Source organism: Pelodiscus sinensis, unplaced genomic scaffold (genome assembly GCF_049634645.1).
Source record: "Pelodiscus sinensis isolate JC-2024 unplaced genomic scaffold, ASM4963464v1 ctg35, whole genome shotgun sequence".
NCBI classification, from domain to species: Eukaryota; Metazoa; Chordata; order Testudines; family Trionychidae; genus Pelodiscus; species Pelodiscus sinensis.
In genome coordinates, this window is record NW_027465908.1 from 190,437 (window position 1) to 205,824 (window position 15,388).

Sequence of the window (15,388 nt, forward strand, 5' to 3'; positions counted from 1 at the left end):
CTTGCAGTCAGATGCGCTAGGGTGGCCCTTACAGAGCAGCCAAGGGAATGCCCTCACAAGTCCAAGTGCAGGCCTGGAGCAGTGTCCCATGACCCCCCCGCATTTGGACATACGGTGAGTGAGGAGCCTTCCCCGAGGAGGGAGGGACCCCAGGAACCATCTCCGACCGGCGAGGTCCATTCGCCCCTGGAATAGTGCCCTGAAAGACGTCGTGGAAGCCCTGTCCCCTGGAAAACAACCTGTAGCGGGACTCAGTCCTGTGGTAGCCACGCCAGGGAGAGCGGCTGAGTAGAAAGGAGAACTGGTTGTGATGTAAGAGCCCTGGCTGTGGCGCAGGCTCTCTGAGGGATCTTGGGCAAACGGCTTCCCCTGTCCTGTGCTTGAGTTTCCCATTAGCACAATGAGCATAATACGCCTCTCCCTGATCCAGATGTTATAAGCATAAAGCCTGTTACTGATGACGGGGGCGTTCGGGTCCTGCAATACAAACGGCCATACAAGTACTTAGCTTAGCACAATTACTCCCCACCTCCTAACTTCCACAGTTTTGCCACACCAAAGAGCCTGTTGCGTGCATTTATGTATTTTTATTTCAAGCCCCTGATGTTTTTCCTGCTCGCGGTCTCTGATGTGCTTTCCTCTGCCTCTCTCCCTTGACCTCTCCGGGGGCTGCAGAGGGGCACAATGTGAAACAAAAGAGTGATAATGAAGAGAGAGCTGGGCCCGGGGACTCGGGTTTTGAAGAGCAGCAAGTTTCATTAAAATATAGGAAGGGGGAGGAAAGGAGGCATTTTCAAAGCTTTAAGCTGACCTGATTTCAAAGCACTCGTGTGTAATGCTTTGCCTTTCTCCTCTCTCTCTCTCTCTTTTAGGTAAGTGACATTTTATTCTGCTCATCCCTAAGATCGAGGTTGGATTTTTTTTTTAAAGTGGGGTGAAAAAAGAGAGTTGCAGTGAAAGCGTAAAGCAAATGCAGAGGACACTGGAGAGAAAAGCTGGATCAGAAGACACCTGGTCAGGTAGGTGGCTACTAAACGGAGACTTCTTGATTGCCTCGGAAGCTGTGAAGAAAGCGGGGGTATGTGTGGAGCTCCCTGCTGCGGTGATTATTGCTGATGAATTGGGCGCGGTGTGCTCTCTCGAGGAAGAACACCCCTCGGAGCTTCGGCGGCCAGCTGGTGTGTCGGTTTAGTGGAGGAACTGGGAACAGCTGGGCAGGGTGCTCCTTGGAAAGTACGCTTCTGGGCTTGGAGGGTGCCTGGTGCCGGTGATAGGGTTGAGTGTCGGCCGTCGGTTTTTCAGTGTCTGCGTTGTATTCGGACTCAGAGCATTCAGGGTGACTGAGCTGAAGGGCAGGGGCATTTGTGCATTCATAAGGGCTGTGTGTGTTGGTGTGTGGGGCTTTCTCTTGTTTACATTTGTGTAGCTCTTTTTTATTGCTGGTTTCACCAAATTGTCAGCCATAAAAATGACATTTTTTCTAAGGCCAGGTCTATACTAGATCCAGAAGGTTGGATTTCGGTGCATAACTCCAGCTATGTACATAATGTTGCTAGAGTCAACATACCTTAAACTGAGGTTGGTGCCGTCTTGGCGACTGCGAGGAGTGAGGTGACAATCGGGGGGTGCCCTCTGCATTCGATTTAGCAGGTCTTTACTAGACCCACTAAATCAAATGTCAGAAGATGGATTTCCAGCATGGCAAGTGGAGACGTGGCCTAAAGATTAGGCAAGTTGACAAGTGCAATAGGGACTAGTAAACAGAGCTTTCTCTGGAGCTCTTTGTGTGTCACGTGGCACATGTCCTGGCTGGTGGTGCAGATACGAGAAAAGCAGATTGACATTTTACCCTCCACCACCCATCCACCCAAAAGAGCACCCTGGAGCAGAGACCAGGCCCTTGGAGTCATGGGTGCTGATCTGCAATAGATTAGTGTTAAGGGGTTTTCCTTCACCAGAAAAACAAACACCTGAACCTAAATGACGCCCACAAACTCAGTGTCATTCCCCATTCAGAAAATGATCCAGGGCAGCCAGGCACATTGCTCCGAATGGCTCCTCGGTTGTTTCCTTAGAGCCATGTCTGCTTGGCATGGTTAGCATGTGCTGACAAGGGGTGCAGCTTGTGAGGGCAAGTCGGGGTTCCCCTCGATCCTGCCCCCCGTAGCAGCAAGAACGGACTCCGCCCACCAGTAGAATAGGGAGGGTTTATTGCTTCTCCAGGATACAGCCCAGCACAGACGTGATGTGGTTACAGGAGTCAAGGCCAGGATGCCTCAGACCCTTGAGGTTAGGGGATCCATCACCCGCCCCCCAGACCCTGAGTTCTCAGCTTAGGTTGTTCCCTTCATGTTTCCCAGCCAGCCACTGACTCTTCCCCCGATACCTGGTGTTCGTCTCCGTCTCTCTCCCTTTGTCTATCCCCCTGGGAAGAGCCTTGTTCTCTGCCCAGGCTGGGCCTAGGTGTCTGGGCCAATCCACATGTGGGTGAGTCAGTGGGAATCCCAGAGCACAGCGCAGGGGGACACTGGACAGCCCCCCACTACGTCACACGGCTTAACAAGGCCGGCTTCTTGCAAACCCAGTGAGGGGGGCAGCATGGAGAACAGCTGCTGCTAAGGAAGGAAGACCCACCCCCAAGGAGTTAGTACAGACGGAAGAAAATGCTAGAGCTGGTGTGGTTCTTTTCCCCTCTCCCCCCCCTTCCACTCCTCATCAGCAAAAATTGCCAACTAAATTGTGATTCCCACCTGTGCTGGTGCTAATGTGGAAATGGAAAGAAGGCTGCAACTGAGTAATCCCGGAGCCCAGCTGAGCCACAGACCGGGCAGGAAATCCTTGGCTTGCCTAGAAAAGATAACCAGGGAAGGGGCCAGTCAAGGATACATATGGGCCGTCCAGATGTGGGGCTTATAGGGAGTCACATTGCTGGCTGTAAAAGCCACGTTAGCTCTGTAGGGCTGCAGCTGGGTTTTCAAGGGGGGTGCTTGCTCTGCAGGGAGGTGGCCTCTTCCCCATCCCCGGTGCTGGATGTGTGGCGTTTGCTCTGCCACCTGCCGGATTAGCGAGGTTTGCCCTGCCCACGCCCAGCGCCAGATGAGCCCCCTTTCTGACTTGGCCTGCTCCAGCTCAGGACTGTACTGTTAGCTCCTCTCGTTTCCAGGGCAGCCTCCTTGTGCCCCGGGTGCCTGAGTTCTCTCCGTTGAAAGCGTCTCCCTGCCCAGTGCTGCAGAACTGCCCCACGGAAAGGGCCGGTTCCTGTGGGCGTAAGTCCCTGCGTTTTTGGCAGCCACGTGTGAAATGCCGCATGCTGGTGCTAGGCATGGTGCCTCCTTAAGCAATTTGCGCTTGTCCTATGGGATTGAGGGGGGGGGGAAGCTAGGCCAGCTGCCCTCCAGGGCTGGCATGGAAAAGGGAATTAAAGGGCAGAGGTCGTCAGGCTGGTGCCATCCTGGGAACGTGACTCCCATCCCCTACTAATGCTCTTGTTAAAAGGGAGTGGTACTGAGAGCCTTAAGTATGGGCCTGGCGGCGACTCAGTAACTCAGGGGTTAACTCGGCTGCCCCTCTGAATCTTCAGAACGCATAAACCCATGAGCATGTTTAGCCTCTCTCCCACCCCCCAACCCTACGCCTACCCCCACCTCCTTTGCTGAAATCCTTCCAATTCTGGATAAGGGGATTCCTCCAGAACTCAACGGGGCAGCAGGAGATATGGGCTCAGTGCCTGCCCGTGTGACCCTGAGCAAGTCATTCCCTGGTTGTGCCTCAGTTTCCCCTGAGGACAATGGTTCTTTTCTGCCTTTCTGTTCATGAGCTCTTGAAGGCAGGGGCTGTCTCTCACTATGCCTATGTCTAGTGCAGTGGGGCCTCACTCAGGGAACAGGCTGCTCGGGCCTACCCATCGTGTAAATCGCATATGCGTTGCTGTAATGCATTTAATACTATGCTGTTGAAGGCCGTGATCCCCAAGGGTCTGAGTCTGATTGCACTGAAGTCAATGGGATCTCTGGAGCTGGTTTCAGTGTGTGCTTGATTGAGGCCTCCCTGTGTGGTTTAATGGAACCAGCTTTATGAAACAGCATGAAGAGGAAGGCTCAGTAACTAAATGCAGCGCCAGGGTCTTTTACTTGAACTTGGAGACCTGGGCCAGGTTTCACAAGGGCACTGTGAAAGCAGCACTACATAGATTTTTTTCATAATTTTCCTTCTGATCTTGTTTGTCCCTGTCTCTCCGCCATCCCCGCCCCCTCTTTGATCTGCAAAGTATGAACATTGCATTATTATCATAATTGCTCGAAGGAAATCAATAACGTTCTCTAATCAGCGCGGTGCGGAAAACCATTGGATCCTGCCAAATCCACACGTCAGACTCCCTGCACGAAGCTGATTTACCACAACCCCAACGTTGGCTTGAGGGATTTCCCCATTGGGGGTTATGATGTCACAGGCTTTGCCTGCGGTAGTTGGGGTGTCACAGGCCTGTGCAAAACAACTATATTTTTAAGGTGAGCTAAACATCCTAGCCAAGGCAAGGCAATTTGTAGCTTTCACATCCATGGCTTAGCCACAGGGGGGTGTGAGTGGGTTGTTGGCCCACCTACTTATGACCCAGGCCCCGCCACCCTGCCTCGGTTTTGCTCAGCTGGTCTGGCACTCTTGCTGGGGAGCGGGGTTGGAACACAGAGCTTGCTCCACGTTGCTCTTCCAGGACAGGAGCAACGCACCCGGCGTGCTTGCTAGAGAGTGTCATTGGTGCACGGGGTTTGTAAGACCCCGACAACGCTCCACTGCAGGAACACTGGGCAGGCAGATTGGCGCATGTCTCTGCTGACCAACCCCATGAGCAGCAGGGCAAGTGCCCTGCCCCACGTTCCCCAGTAGCAGCACTGGGCTGGCACGGTGGGGCAGGCTTCCAGACCCTGTTCAAGAGACTCAGCTTCCCAACAGGAGCACCTAGCAGAGCAGAATAAGCCTCATGTCCCGTCCTACTCTTCAGGTAGGACCCTCAGTGTCCCTTGACCAGCGTGTCCATCACATCCCACCCTCTCCCAGGCTGGTTGGTGAGAGGTGGCTCAATGTCTCCTGATCCTTTTCCCCATCCCCTATCATTGCCCACCCATCTGAAGTCAGGGACCACTTAACGTCCCCTTCTGGCTAAGCCACTGTCTCACATGGTTACCAGGGTCAGGATAACACAAACAAAAGAAGTATGTCTTCATGCAACAGATGGTCAACTTGTGGAACTCCTTGCCAGAGGATGTTGTGAAGACCAGGACTTGAATAGGGTTCAAAAAAGAGCTAGATAAAATCACAGAGGATGGGTCCATCAATGGCTATTAGCCAGGTTGGGCACGGATGGTGTCCCTAACCTCTGTTTGTTGGGGCTGGGAATGGGCCCCAGGGCACTTGATTATCTGCTCTGTTCATTCCCTTTGGGGCACCTGGTATTGACCGCTGTCAGAAGACAGGACACTGGGCTGGCTGGACCTTTGGCCTGTCCCAGTGTGGCCGTTCTTAGAGTAAGTGAATTCCTCTGTAGACGTTACCTTGACCTTGAACCCACGTGAAAACTGCAGGTTGCCTTGTCTTCACAGAGGTACTGCCTTGTCTTGGCTAACTCCAGTGAGGGATGGTTACCAGGGTCAGGGTAACACAAACAAAAGAAGTATTTCTTCATGCAACAGATGGTCAACTTGTGGAACTCCTTGCCAGAGGATGTTGTGAAGACCAGGACTTGAATAGGGTTCAAAGCTAAAATCACAGAGGATGGGTCCATCAATGGCTATTAACCAGGTTGGTCACGGATGGGGTCCCTAACCTCTATTTGTCACCTTTTTCCTAGTAAAGAGGTACCCTGAGTGTGTGTTGTGAAGTTAGTACTTAGGCCAGAGAAGTCAGGAAGCTTGCGGAACCCATTCTCAGGATGGAAGGGAGGCAGTGTCGTTGCCGTGTTTCTGTTAGTAAACAACAGACATCTGCTTTCCCCTCTCTGGAATCCTGCTTGGAGTATTTAACTTGCCTTCGCACTTCACCTTTAACTCGTTCCCCTTGTGGGAGCGCACTACTACAGGATGTGCCATTAGAGCATCACTGAGTAAATCCACATGCCATTCAGCACATAATACGGTATAATAAGACCCAGTGGAATAGATCTGCATATTTTTCTTCATTCCTCTCCTCTTTTGAGCCGGTGCACATAACTTATGGATGTATAAAATGCTCCTCTTTCTAAGACTGTGAATGCAAACGTGCCATTTAGCACTGCTGTTGAGTGGTGTGATTAGAGTCTAGACTTTGTAATGCACACACACTCCAGGGGCTGTTTTCAGGTTTTGATAGGAACATCATATGTGCATTTCCTATCTTTTGTGAACTTGAAATCTCAACCTTAACAGTGGATCTCTGTGTCTCTCTTTGTCTCTCTCACAGACACATTATATGTATGTGTGTGCGCTATACACTCTGTGTAATTTATAACTACATACCGGAACTGGTCAAACTTTGACTAAAGCATTTTCTATTGGAAAATTCAGTTTCCATCAAAATCTGTGAAATTGTGTTCAAATATTGTTTAGAAGAAAAACCTTGAAGTTCAGATAAATGTCACATTTTGACATTTTTTGATCTATAACATTGCATTTTTCCTTGTGAAATTCCTTTTCACTTTGGAAAAAAGTGTATCCTAATATACATAATATAATAAAGGACATATAGAATCCTAGAACACTAGAACTGGAAGGGACTTCAAGAGGTCATGGAGTCCAGTCCCCTGCCCTCATGGCAGGACCAAGCACCATCTAGACCAGGGCTACTCAACACGCAGCCCGTGGGCCCCATGAGACCCGTGGCCTGTTTGTTTGTGGCCCACCGTGTGGTTTGGGTTTACGCAGGGCTCCACATGTGGCCCACGGGTGGGAACCAAAGAAAAAAATAGTCAATAGAATGGTCTTCTGTTGATATGCATTTTAGTAGTTACATTCCTGGACTGTCATTGCTCATTAAAAGTGCTGTCATATGGGGGGAAATTGGGCAAGTATTGCCTTTTATTAATATCAGCAGAACTGACTTAAAGGGGCCTGTGTGTTGTGTAGTCTTGCCTTAATCTTTGTATTCATGCCCGTCAATGTGAAAGAAGCTATTTGCATATATGTAATCACACTTAAGTTGCAGCCCTCAGCATGTTCTGTGAGTATCATTGTGGCCCCCGGGGCTTCCAAAGTTGAGTAGCCCTGGTCTAGACCATCCCTGACAGGTGTTTGTCCAACCTGCTCTTAAATATCTCCAGTGATGGAGATTCCACAACCTCCCTGGGCAATTTATTCCAGTGTTTAACCACCCTGACAGGCAGGAAGCTTTTCCTAATGTCCAACCTAAACCTCCCTTGCTGCAGTTTAAGCCCATTGCTTCTTGTCCAATCCTCAAAGGCCAAAGAGAACAGTTTTTCCCCTCCTCCTTGTGACACCCTTTTAGATACTTGAAAACTATCATGTCCCCACTCAGTTTTCTCTTTTCCAAACTAAACAAGCCCAATTCTTTCAGTCTTCCCTCATAGCTCAAGAAAAGAGAGCTAAAATCCGAACAGAATGGTCGTGTTGATAAGTCATTAACTTAGGCATCAGAAGAGGTGTCTAATATGATCTCAGGAAAGTCAGCTGATTAGTTCGCCATCTGTACCATGGATTTAACCATGTGCCTCTATTTCACACTAAGGCTGTGAGGCTAAATCATTTAGCAATTGGGAGGTTCTCATTCATCAGGGAGCAACAGAAGTAGAGGGAAAGGCAGGCCCAGATGCCAACATTTGGATCTGGATGTTAGCCCCACAGGCTGATGTTTTCAAAGCTCTGTATAATCTTTGAAAAATCTTTGAAAAAGCATCTTTGAAAAATCCCGTCTCTTGTGTTTAATGGTGTTGAGGTCTAGGCTTTCGGTCTGACATGGATAGAAAGACGAATACCACGCAGGCTCAGGCTAGGGTGTGCCTCCTAGGCCCAGAGTTTGGGATTCTTTGGATGTAGCATTTGAGGCTTCACCCCAGGGCTAGCCCACAACATTTTGGCACCTGAGGCGGGGACCTCAAATGACGCCCCCATGCCCTCTCGCTTGGGCCAAAACTTTGAAAGGTCTCAATTCTGCCTTCCTGTTCTACTCCTCTCATGGGACTGCAGAGAGAATACATCTGCATCAGCAGCAGACACAATTTTCTACACTCTGGGTCCTTGTGGCACCCCCCTTCCCCCCCCAGTCGGGCACCTGAGGTGGCTGCCTCATTTCGCTTCACGGTAAGGCCAGCCTTGCTTGACCCAAGATTGAGACAAGAACCAACATGAAATCTGGTTTTGTCACTCCTGCTTCGCCTCCAAAGGTTCAGTGATAACTGCTTTGGGATGGATTTGTCTCTATTATGATTTTGTTTGCACTGCGGTAACACCTAAAAGCCCCAGGCACTAAGTACAACCTGGCTGCACTAGGCACTACATGACCAAAAAAGATATTTCACCATCTTGAAGAGCTCACGATATCTTTGAAAGGGGCCCTGGCCAGGCAATGAAGAGGAAATATATGGACTCCCCAGCCGGGATGTGTTTAATACCGGCCTTCAGGCCAGTTCTCAGTCCTGCTGAAGGCCGGCAGTTTTTTCTGTAGTTAATGGACACAGCTCCACCCATGATGGGTGCTCTGGGCCCTAGGTCTGGTTCACAGGCTACCTATTGATTCTCCCATCCCTTCAGGTCCCATCAACCCCAACTTACAATCGTTAATTATTTCTCATTTGGAATCAATTTCCCCCAGTGCCTTTTTTTCCTCTGCCACATTTAATCAATGTTTTTTCCTTTTGTACCCTTCCGCTCCGGCCCAGAGACCGATTGCTCTTTGTAGAAGAGGCACGTCAAACCCATTCCCTGTGTTTGCTCGTCAGGTTGTCTCTCTGCATGAAAGGTCTAGCTGGTTATTAAGGGAGAAACAGTAAGTGATGGAGAAAATATCGAAAGGGGCGGGGATGGAAATAAAACATCCCATCAGGGTGGACAATGGACAACTAGCAGCAGAAGAATAGATCAGTAGCCATAAAATACAGAGTTGTGATTCCATCGCAGTGCTCCTGCAAGGTGATAAATCCCAGGAAGGAAAAAGTCTGAGCCATATATTACAGGCATGTGTGAAATGGGACATTGTCATGGGGTGGATGCACAGATCATAACCCACCTGCCTCTTAGCTTGGGAAAGACCAGCTCTACCTCCTGGGTCCTAGCCAGATCTCCCCTTTCCACTGCAGGGATTCCATAGAGCCCCTGACCTGTTTGGCAAGCGACTTGTATTTTTTCCCGCCTGGGTGCACTTTCATATTAAGGCCTGATCTGAAATTCTGCCGCGGTCGATGGGAATCTTTCCACTTCAATGAGCTTTCGGATCAGGCCCTGAAATTGTGCCCAGCCATGCAAAAACGCAGACCATCTGCCAAGACAGCCCCGTATGCTTTCTGGAGCCTGGGTCTTGCTCCCCGCCTCCCCTGCTCCCGATGGACTGGAGGAAAGGATTGGCAAAGACTCGGTGTGCGTCAGGATGCGTTAGCTGTTTTGTGAGAATGGAACACACAGCCCCATTCATCAAAGCAGCAATAAGGAGGGGGCCAGTGAAGTCAGAGGGGGACTTCAAGGAGCTTTGGATCAGGCTTTTGGAGTGCAAGGGAGCAGCTAGCGGAAAAGCTAAGCTGCACACAGACACATTGACGCCTGCTAGGAGTGCAGTGACGGAGCATTAGAATCCTACCTCTCCTGCTGGGGGCGTGTCGCGTTGACAGGAAGCCAGCGTTACCTAGTGGCATTCAGCTTGCAGGGCAGAGAAAGCTTACAGCTCCAGCACTGTGTTGGCTCATTGTTAATCAGTAGTGTTACCTTTAGGGAACGTCAGTGGTGATTCATTTGCTGGTGGAGTAGTCGATGGAATTTCCTTTGACTCCTCGACTAGATGCTAAGCACTTCCGCCTCTGAAGTGGACACGAGCCCCAGCAGGGCCTCTTATGCATTTCGAAGTTGGAACGCCACGTGGGGCCTGGGGCCAGCGGGGGACTCAGAGACCCGGGTAGCCCCAGGGTCCATGCTGCACTTCCTCTTTGAAAGAGTCCTGCACATTTCAAAGCTGATGCGCGCGGGGAGCCTGGGGTCAGCCTCCAGCTGTTCCCGGGCTCCCCCCAGCATTTCACAGTGGCGGCGCTGTGTGGAACCTGGGGTCACACCAGCTGACCCTGGACTCCATGCTGCCCCTTTGAAATGCTGCGAGGAGCCTGACTCCGGGCTCCCTGTGGCATTCAGTGGCAGCACCGCACGGAGCAGCTGACCCCGGGCTCCGTGTGGCGCTGCCGCTTTTAAGTATCCCCCTCTTCTCCGCCCCCCTTGCTGCCGCTATCTGATGGGGGGGGAGCAGCGGGGAGGGGTGAGTGACTAGTCAACTATCCAATAAGCATTTGCTTATTGGCTAGTCAACTGGTCCTTTACATCCCTAGTGACCACAGCGTCTAGGAGCTCTGGATGTCATCCGCTGGGCTGGGAGCTGTGCAAACACAGCGCAAAAAGAGCAATCTCTGCCCCAAAGGGCTTACAGTCTATCTGTAGGACTCTAGCTGGATGCAGACAAATGGGGGAGGAGAAGGCAGCCAGGAGACTTCCTCACCAGCACGACAGGCTACTGTCTCTGCATGCTTGCAGCCCAGTCATTGTCATGGTCCTTGCAGGCATTGTGGCAAAGGAGAGTGTTACAAAAGCTTTTGAGGGAGGACAAAGGGTCACTTCTCCTGATGCGTGTGGGGTGCACCAGGCATAGGAGGCAGCAGGGGAGAAAGCACAAAGGCTCAGAGCCTAGGATGCAACACAATGGACTCAGAAACCCAGTAGGAGCAATGAAGGGCATCTAGCGAGGGTTTCCAATCCATATCTCCTTGTGTAGCTCCTCCTCCTCTGCCCAATATCAGCCTCTGAGAATCCCACCCGATGGGGTCATGTTCAGGAAGCCTTGCATGACCCCAGATCTTACACACACACTCTAGAACTGTCCTTTATTCCCAGCCATGCGGGCACGAGGTTGAAAGCACAGCGAGAAAGGAATTGATCATCGCAACAAGTCACGTTTCCCCCACCTCTTTCCAGTCCCTGGTTTCGGACAAACATGCACCCAGAAAGGAGAGAAGGGAATTAAATTAACGTACACAATTTCTCCCTGTCACTGAACTCTGACTAATGAGTCTATTTCTGGGTAATAAGAAGGAGCAGGAAGTGACAAGGCACCGTAATGAATTAGTGGCCCAGAACCTCGTTAGTCAGAATAATCTTTCCACAAAAGATAAATGATGCAAACATTAATTATGAAGCTGGTGTGGAAATGCATTTCGCTGTTTGGCATCCCGAGGAATCGCTCCATGTTATTACTGGAGTGAGGTGCTTCTTTTAAAAGAAAAAGGTGGTCATAAACAAAACTAATAATATCTGGGACTCTGGGTGTATTCACCTCGGCAAGGTGATACATAACCACAGGAGGAGGAGGAGGATTTTTGAGGTACCTCACATATCTGTGAAGGCATTCCTGGCTGTGTCTGATAGTGCTAAACCAACATTAGAGATAAACATTGTGCTAGGAGCTGTACAAACAGGAGGCTTCTGCCATGAAGAGCTTAACATTTAATCAACAGGACGGGCGGTGGAGGAGAGAGAAGAAGGTTTATTAACATATGTTGTTTAGCATTTATGACAATTTTTTTGGTTCTTTTACTGTTTTTTTATTTGTTATACACATTTACCTCTATTATGATGTTTTTGAGTAGACTCCATGCTGTGTCTTTCCTTATTTCACAGTTAAATTTTATTGTGTCAGGTTTCTTTAGTACTTTTCTGACGTCCGGATTTCTTTGGCACTTCCCCCGTATATAATGGTCAGTATTACCAAGCAGTTCAGTTATATTGATTTCTTGGACCAGATCCTCTGCTCTTTTTAGGATTAATCAATAATTGCCTTTCCCCTTGTGGGACCCTCAAGGAACTATACGAGGTTGGTGAGGCCTGGTTTTCTTTGACAAAAGCTGTGTTGATTCCTCCCCAATATATCATGTGTATCAATGTGTTTAATTGTTTTCTTCTTTACTATAGTTTCAAGCAATTTGCCTGACACTGAAGTTTGGTTTAGTGGCCTGTAATTGCCAGGCTTACTTCTGGAGGTTTCTTTTTTAACCAACTTTCCACTCACTACTGTACAGTGAGTAGAGTACAGAGGATGATTTAACTTCTACGTTCAAAGTTAGTAGCTTTGCAAGTAGAGTTCCCTCAGGACTCTTGGGTGAATACCACCTGGTTCTAGCGACGTATTACTGTTGTAAAAGCTATTTTATGTTTAGCTAGAAGCCATCTTGTATAACAGAAACCATTTCAGCTTTTTGTCTTTGCACGTAGGCCAAAGTAAACTTTCTATCACCCCATGCGCCAGGCCAAAACAAATGTGCTATTAAAATGTGTTAATTGGGCTGGTTCAAAAAGAAAAGGTACTCCCTCGTACCTGTCCGCCATCTTGTTAATAAGGCTTTGTTTTTCCTAGTTTAATTAATTATTTCTGTAATTGAATGCCCTAACGTCAAACTGTTTGGTTAAGGGTATAAAAATACTAGAATTAATTGTATTAGGCAGCCTTACTGGGCCTGGCTTTGCTAAAACGACATTTAGCTCACTTTGCTTTTATTGGCCAATAAAACTGTCTGTTTAGCCGCGTAAACTAAGTGAGGCGTTTGCTTCAACACTGTTCAAATGATCAGTTTGTTCCAAAACCAGTTCTGTTCATGCCTCAGTCTGGGCAGGTCTTTGGCACAAGGGGCGGAGCTTTGGGTGAACCTCCCCAGGACAGCCTTTCAATACTGCCAGGCCTGGGTCACCCAGGGTTCTGGTGGTGATTTAAAGGGCCCAGAACTCTTACCACTGCTGTGGTAGTGGCTGTGGTGATCAGCAGCCCTGGACCCGTTTAAATTGCCGGGCTGTGGGGCAACTGCCCCTTCCTCCCCATCACCCCGTTGGCAACCCGGAGTCTGGGACAATTCCTCAGATTTGTCAGCAGCAAAGAATAACTCCTGTGTAGGGATCTCTCTCCTCTTCTCTGCAGTGAAGACCAATTCATTTGCCACCTCTGTGGTGGCCTTGTCTTCCATGAATGCTCCTTTAGCACCTTGATCATCCAGTGGTAGGTACAGTGGACTGGTTGGCAGGCTATCAGCTTCTGACATACTGTTTTCCCTTTTGCTGTTAGTATTTGTGTCCTTAGCTGGTTGCTCTTCAAATTCTTTCTACGCCTCCATGATTACACTTTTATACTTGACTTGCCAGAGTTTATGCTCCTTTCTATTTCCCTCAGTAGGGTTTGACTTCCAATTTTTATGTCTTTTAGCCTCTAACTGCCTCCTTTATACTGTTGTTTAACAGTGATGACAATTTTTTTGGGTTCTTTTACTGTTTTTTTATTTGTTTACCTCTATTATGATGTTTTTGAGTAGTCTCCATGCTGTGTCTTTCCCTATTTCAAAGTTAAATTCTATTGTGTTGGGTTTCTTTAGTACTTTTCTCATGTCAGGATTTCTTTGGCACTTCTCCCATATATAATGGTCAGTATTACCAAGAAGTTCAGTTGTATTCATTTCTTGGACCAGATCCTCTCCTGTTTTTAGGATTAAATCAATAATTGCCTCACTCCCTGTGGTTTCTAGGACTAGCTGCTCCAAGAAGCAGTCGTTTATGGTGTCTAGAAATTTAATCTCTGTATCCGATCCTGAGGTGATATGTACGCAGTCAGTATGAGGGTACTCACCTGATGAAGTTGGTTTTACCCACAAAAGTGTGTGTGTATGTGTGTGTCTATACATACATACACTTTATTTTTTTATTTTATTTATATATATGTGTGTGTGTATATATATATATATATATATATATATATATATATATATATATATATATATATTTGCAGACACTAAAAGTCCCACCCCAAGTGGGTTGGGCAACGTCCTTTTCTTCTCAGGTTCTTAAGTCCGGCAAAGTAAACGTCCCCTTCACGTTCCCAGCCCTTCTTTGCACCCCTCTCATGGTTGCTGTCCCTGGGCTGGGCAGATGGAGCATTCGGGGTGCATTATAGAGTTCATCTCCTGTCCAGAGTAGAGGGAGGGAAAGAGGCAGCTTATTCACTCCACCGGTCACCTCCCCGTACGCCTGCTCTCTGGCGCTGCCCTGCTGGCTGTTTGTTGCGTCTCTCTGACGCATCTCCAACACAATCAGCATAATAAAAGAGGCACCTAATGATGCCAAGTGCCCAGAGTGGTTCAAGCAATTTTGTAATCTTTACTCGTGGGTTCAAACCATTTTTATTTAGCCCTAACTTGAATATAATCTGCCAAGGAGAAGGATCAGCAGCAGCTATCCAGACTGCCCCGGCACCATGCACCCTTTGTTTATTGGTGTTCTCTGATGGACAGTGGCATCCTATCTGCTCCAAACCCCAGTCTTGACAGATCAGAGCTTCCAGGACTCCAGCCTTCATGACAGTCCAGTTAGAAGGTGTGACGGCGCGTTGGGGGTCCCCCGTCTCCTGCACCCCGAAATGGCACAAACAGACTGCACCAGCCAGTGGAATAGAGGAAGTTTATTGCCTCTCCAGGATACAGCACAGCACAGATGTAATCTGGTCACAGAGCTGGGCTAGGATGCCTCAGGCCCCCTTGAGATGGGGGAAGACCGGGCCCCTAAACTCCAGCCCCTTTCCCTAGGCTGTCTCCTCCATGCTGTCTCCTTCCCTAGGCTGTCTCCTCCAGCCAGCAACTAACTAACACTCTTCCAGCCCTGCCCCCCAGCCAGGGCAGCATTCCACCTTCCTTTGTTCCTCTCCATGGGGGGTGTCTGGCCATACTGGTTTGCATAGTGACTCATCCTGTTTTGCTGGGTCGTGGTACCCACGGCAGCCAGTGGGGGTTACCCCAGAGCCAGCAGCATAGAAACCAGCCAGGTACCCCCACTACGTCACAGAAGGCACCTAGCAGGGAAGCACTTACACCAAAAATGCAAATTTATAGAGGCGAAGGCGAGGGCAAGGAAGTTTGCAGACACCAGGAGGTGGAGAAAATTATTCGATTCCCCTTCTCAGCTAGCAGTCGCTCCCACCTCTACCCTGCCCCCAGTCTTAAAGAGCTTCTCCCTGTTTTCTCCTTTGTCATTTTTGTTACTGCCATATTCAGTTGGCTTCTTGCACATTTCAAAGAGCCGCTGCCTGGCATTTGGTCACGGCTGCTTCTGTACCTTCCAGGTACAATTACTGTACACTACAACTTGATTGGACACAGTGTCTTTCATACCAACCTGCCTCTGAAAGC

At 49.0% G+C, this 15,388-nt stretch overlaps 1 protein-coding gene across 1 annotated transcript in view; it reads left to right on the forward strand.

Moving 5' to 3' along the window:
- The first annotated feature begins 638 nt into the window (after positions 1 to 638).
- The window catches only part of LOC142824444 (neurotrimin), a 509,679-nt gene continuing 494,929 nt past the window's right edge, over positions 639 to 15,388 (forward strand). Inside the window, exon 1 of the mRNA XM_075916416.1 lies at positions 639 to 1,019. Coding sequence (XP_075772531.1) covers positions 971 to 1,019 — 49 coding nt within the window. The 5' untranslated portion in view covers positions 639 to 970. The remainder of the gene's footprint in view (positions 1,020 to 15,388) is intronic.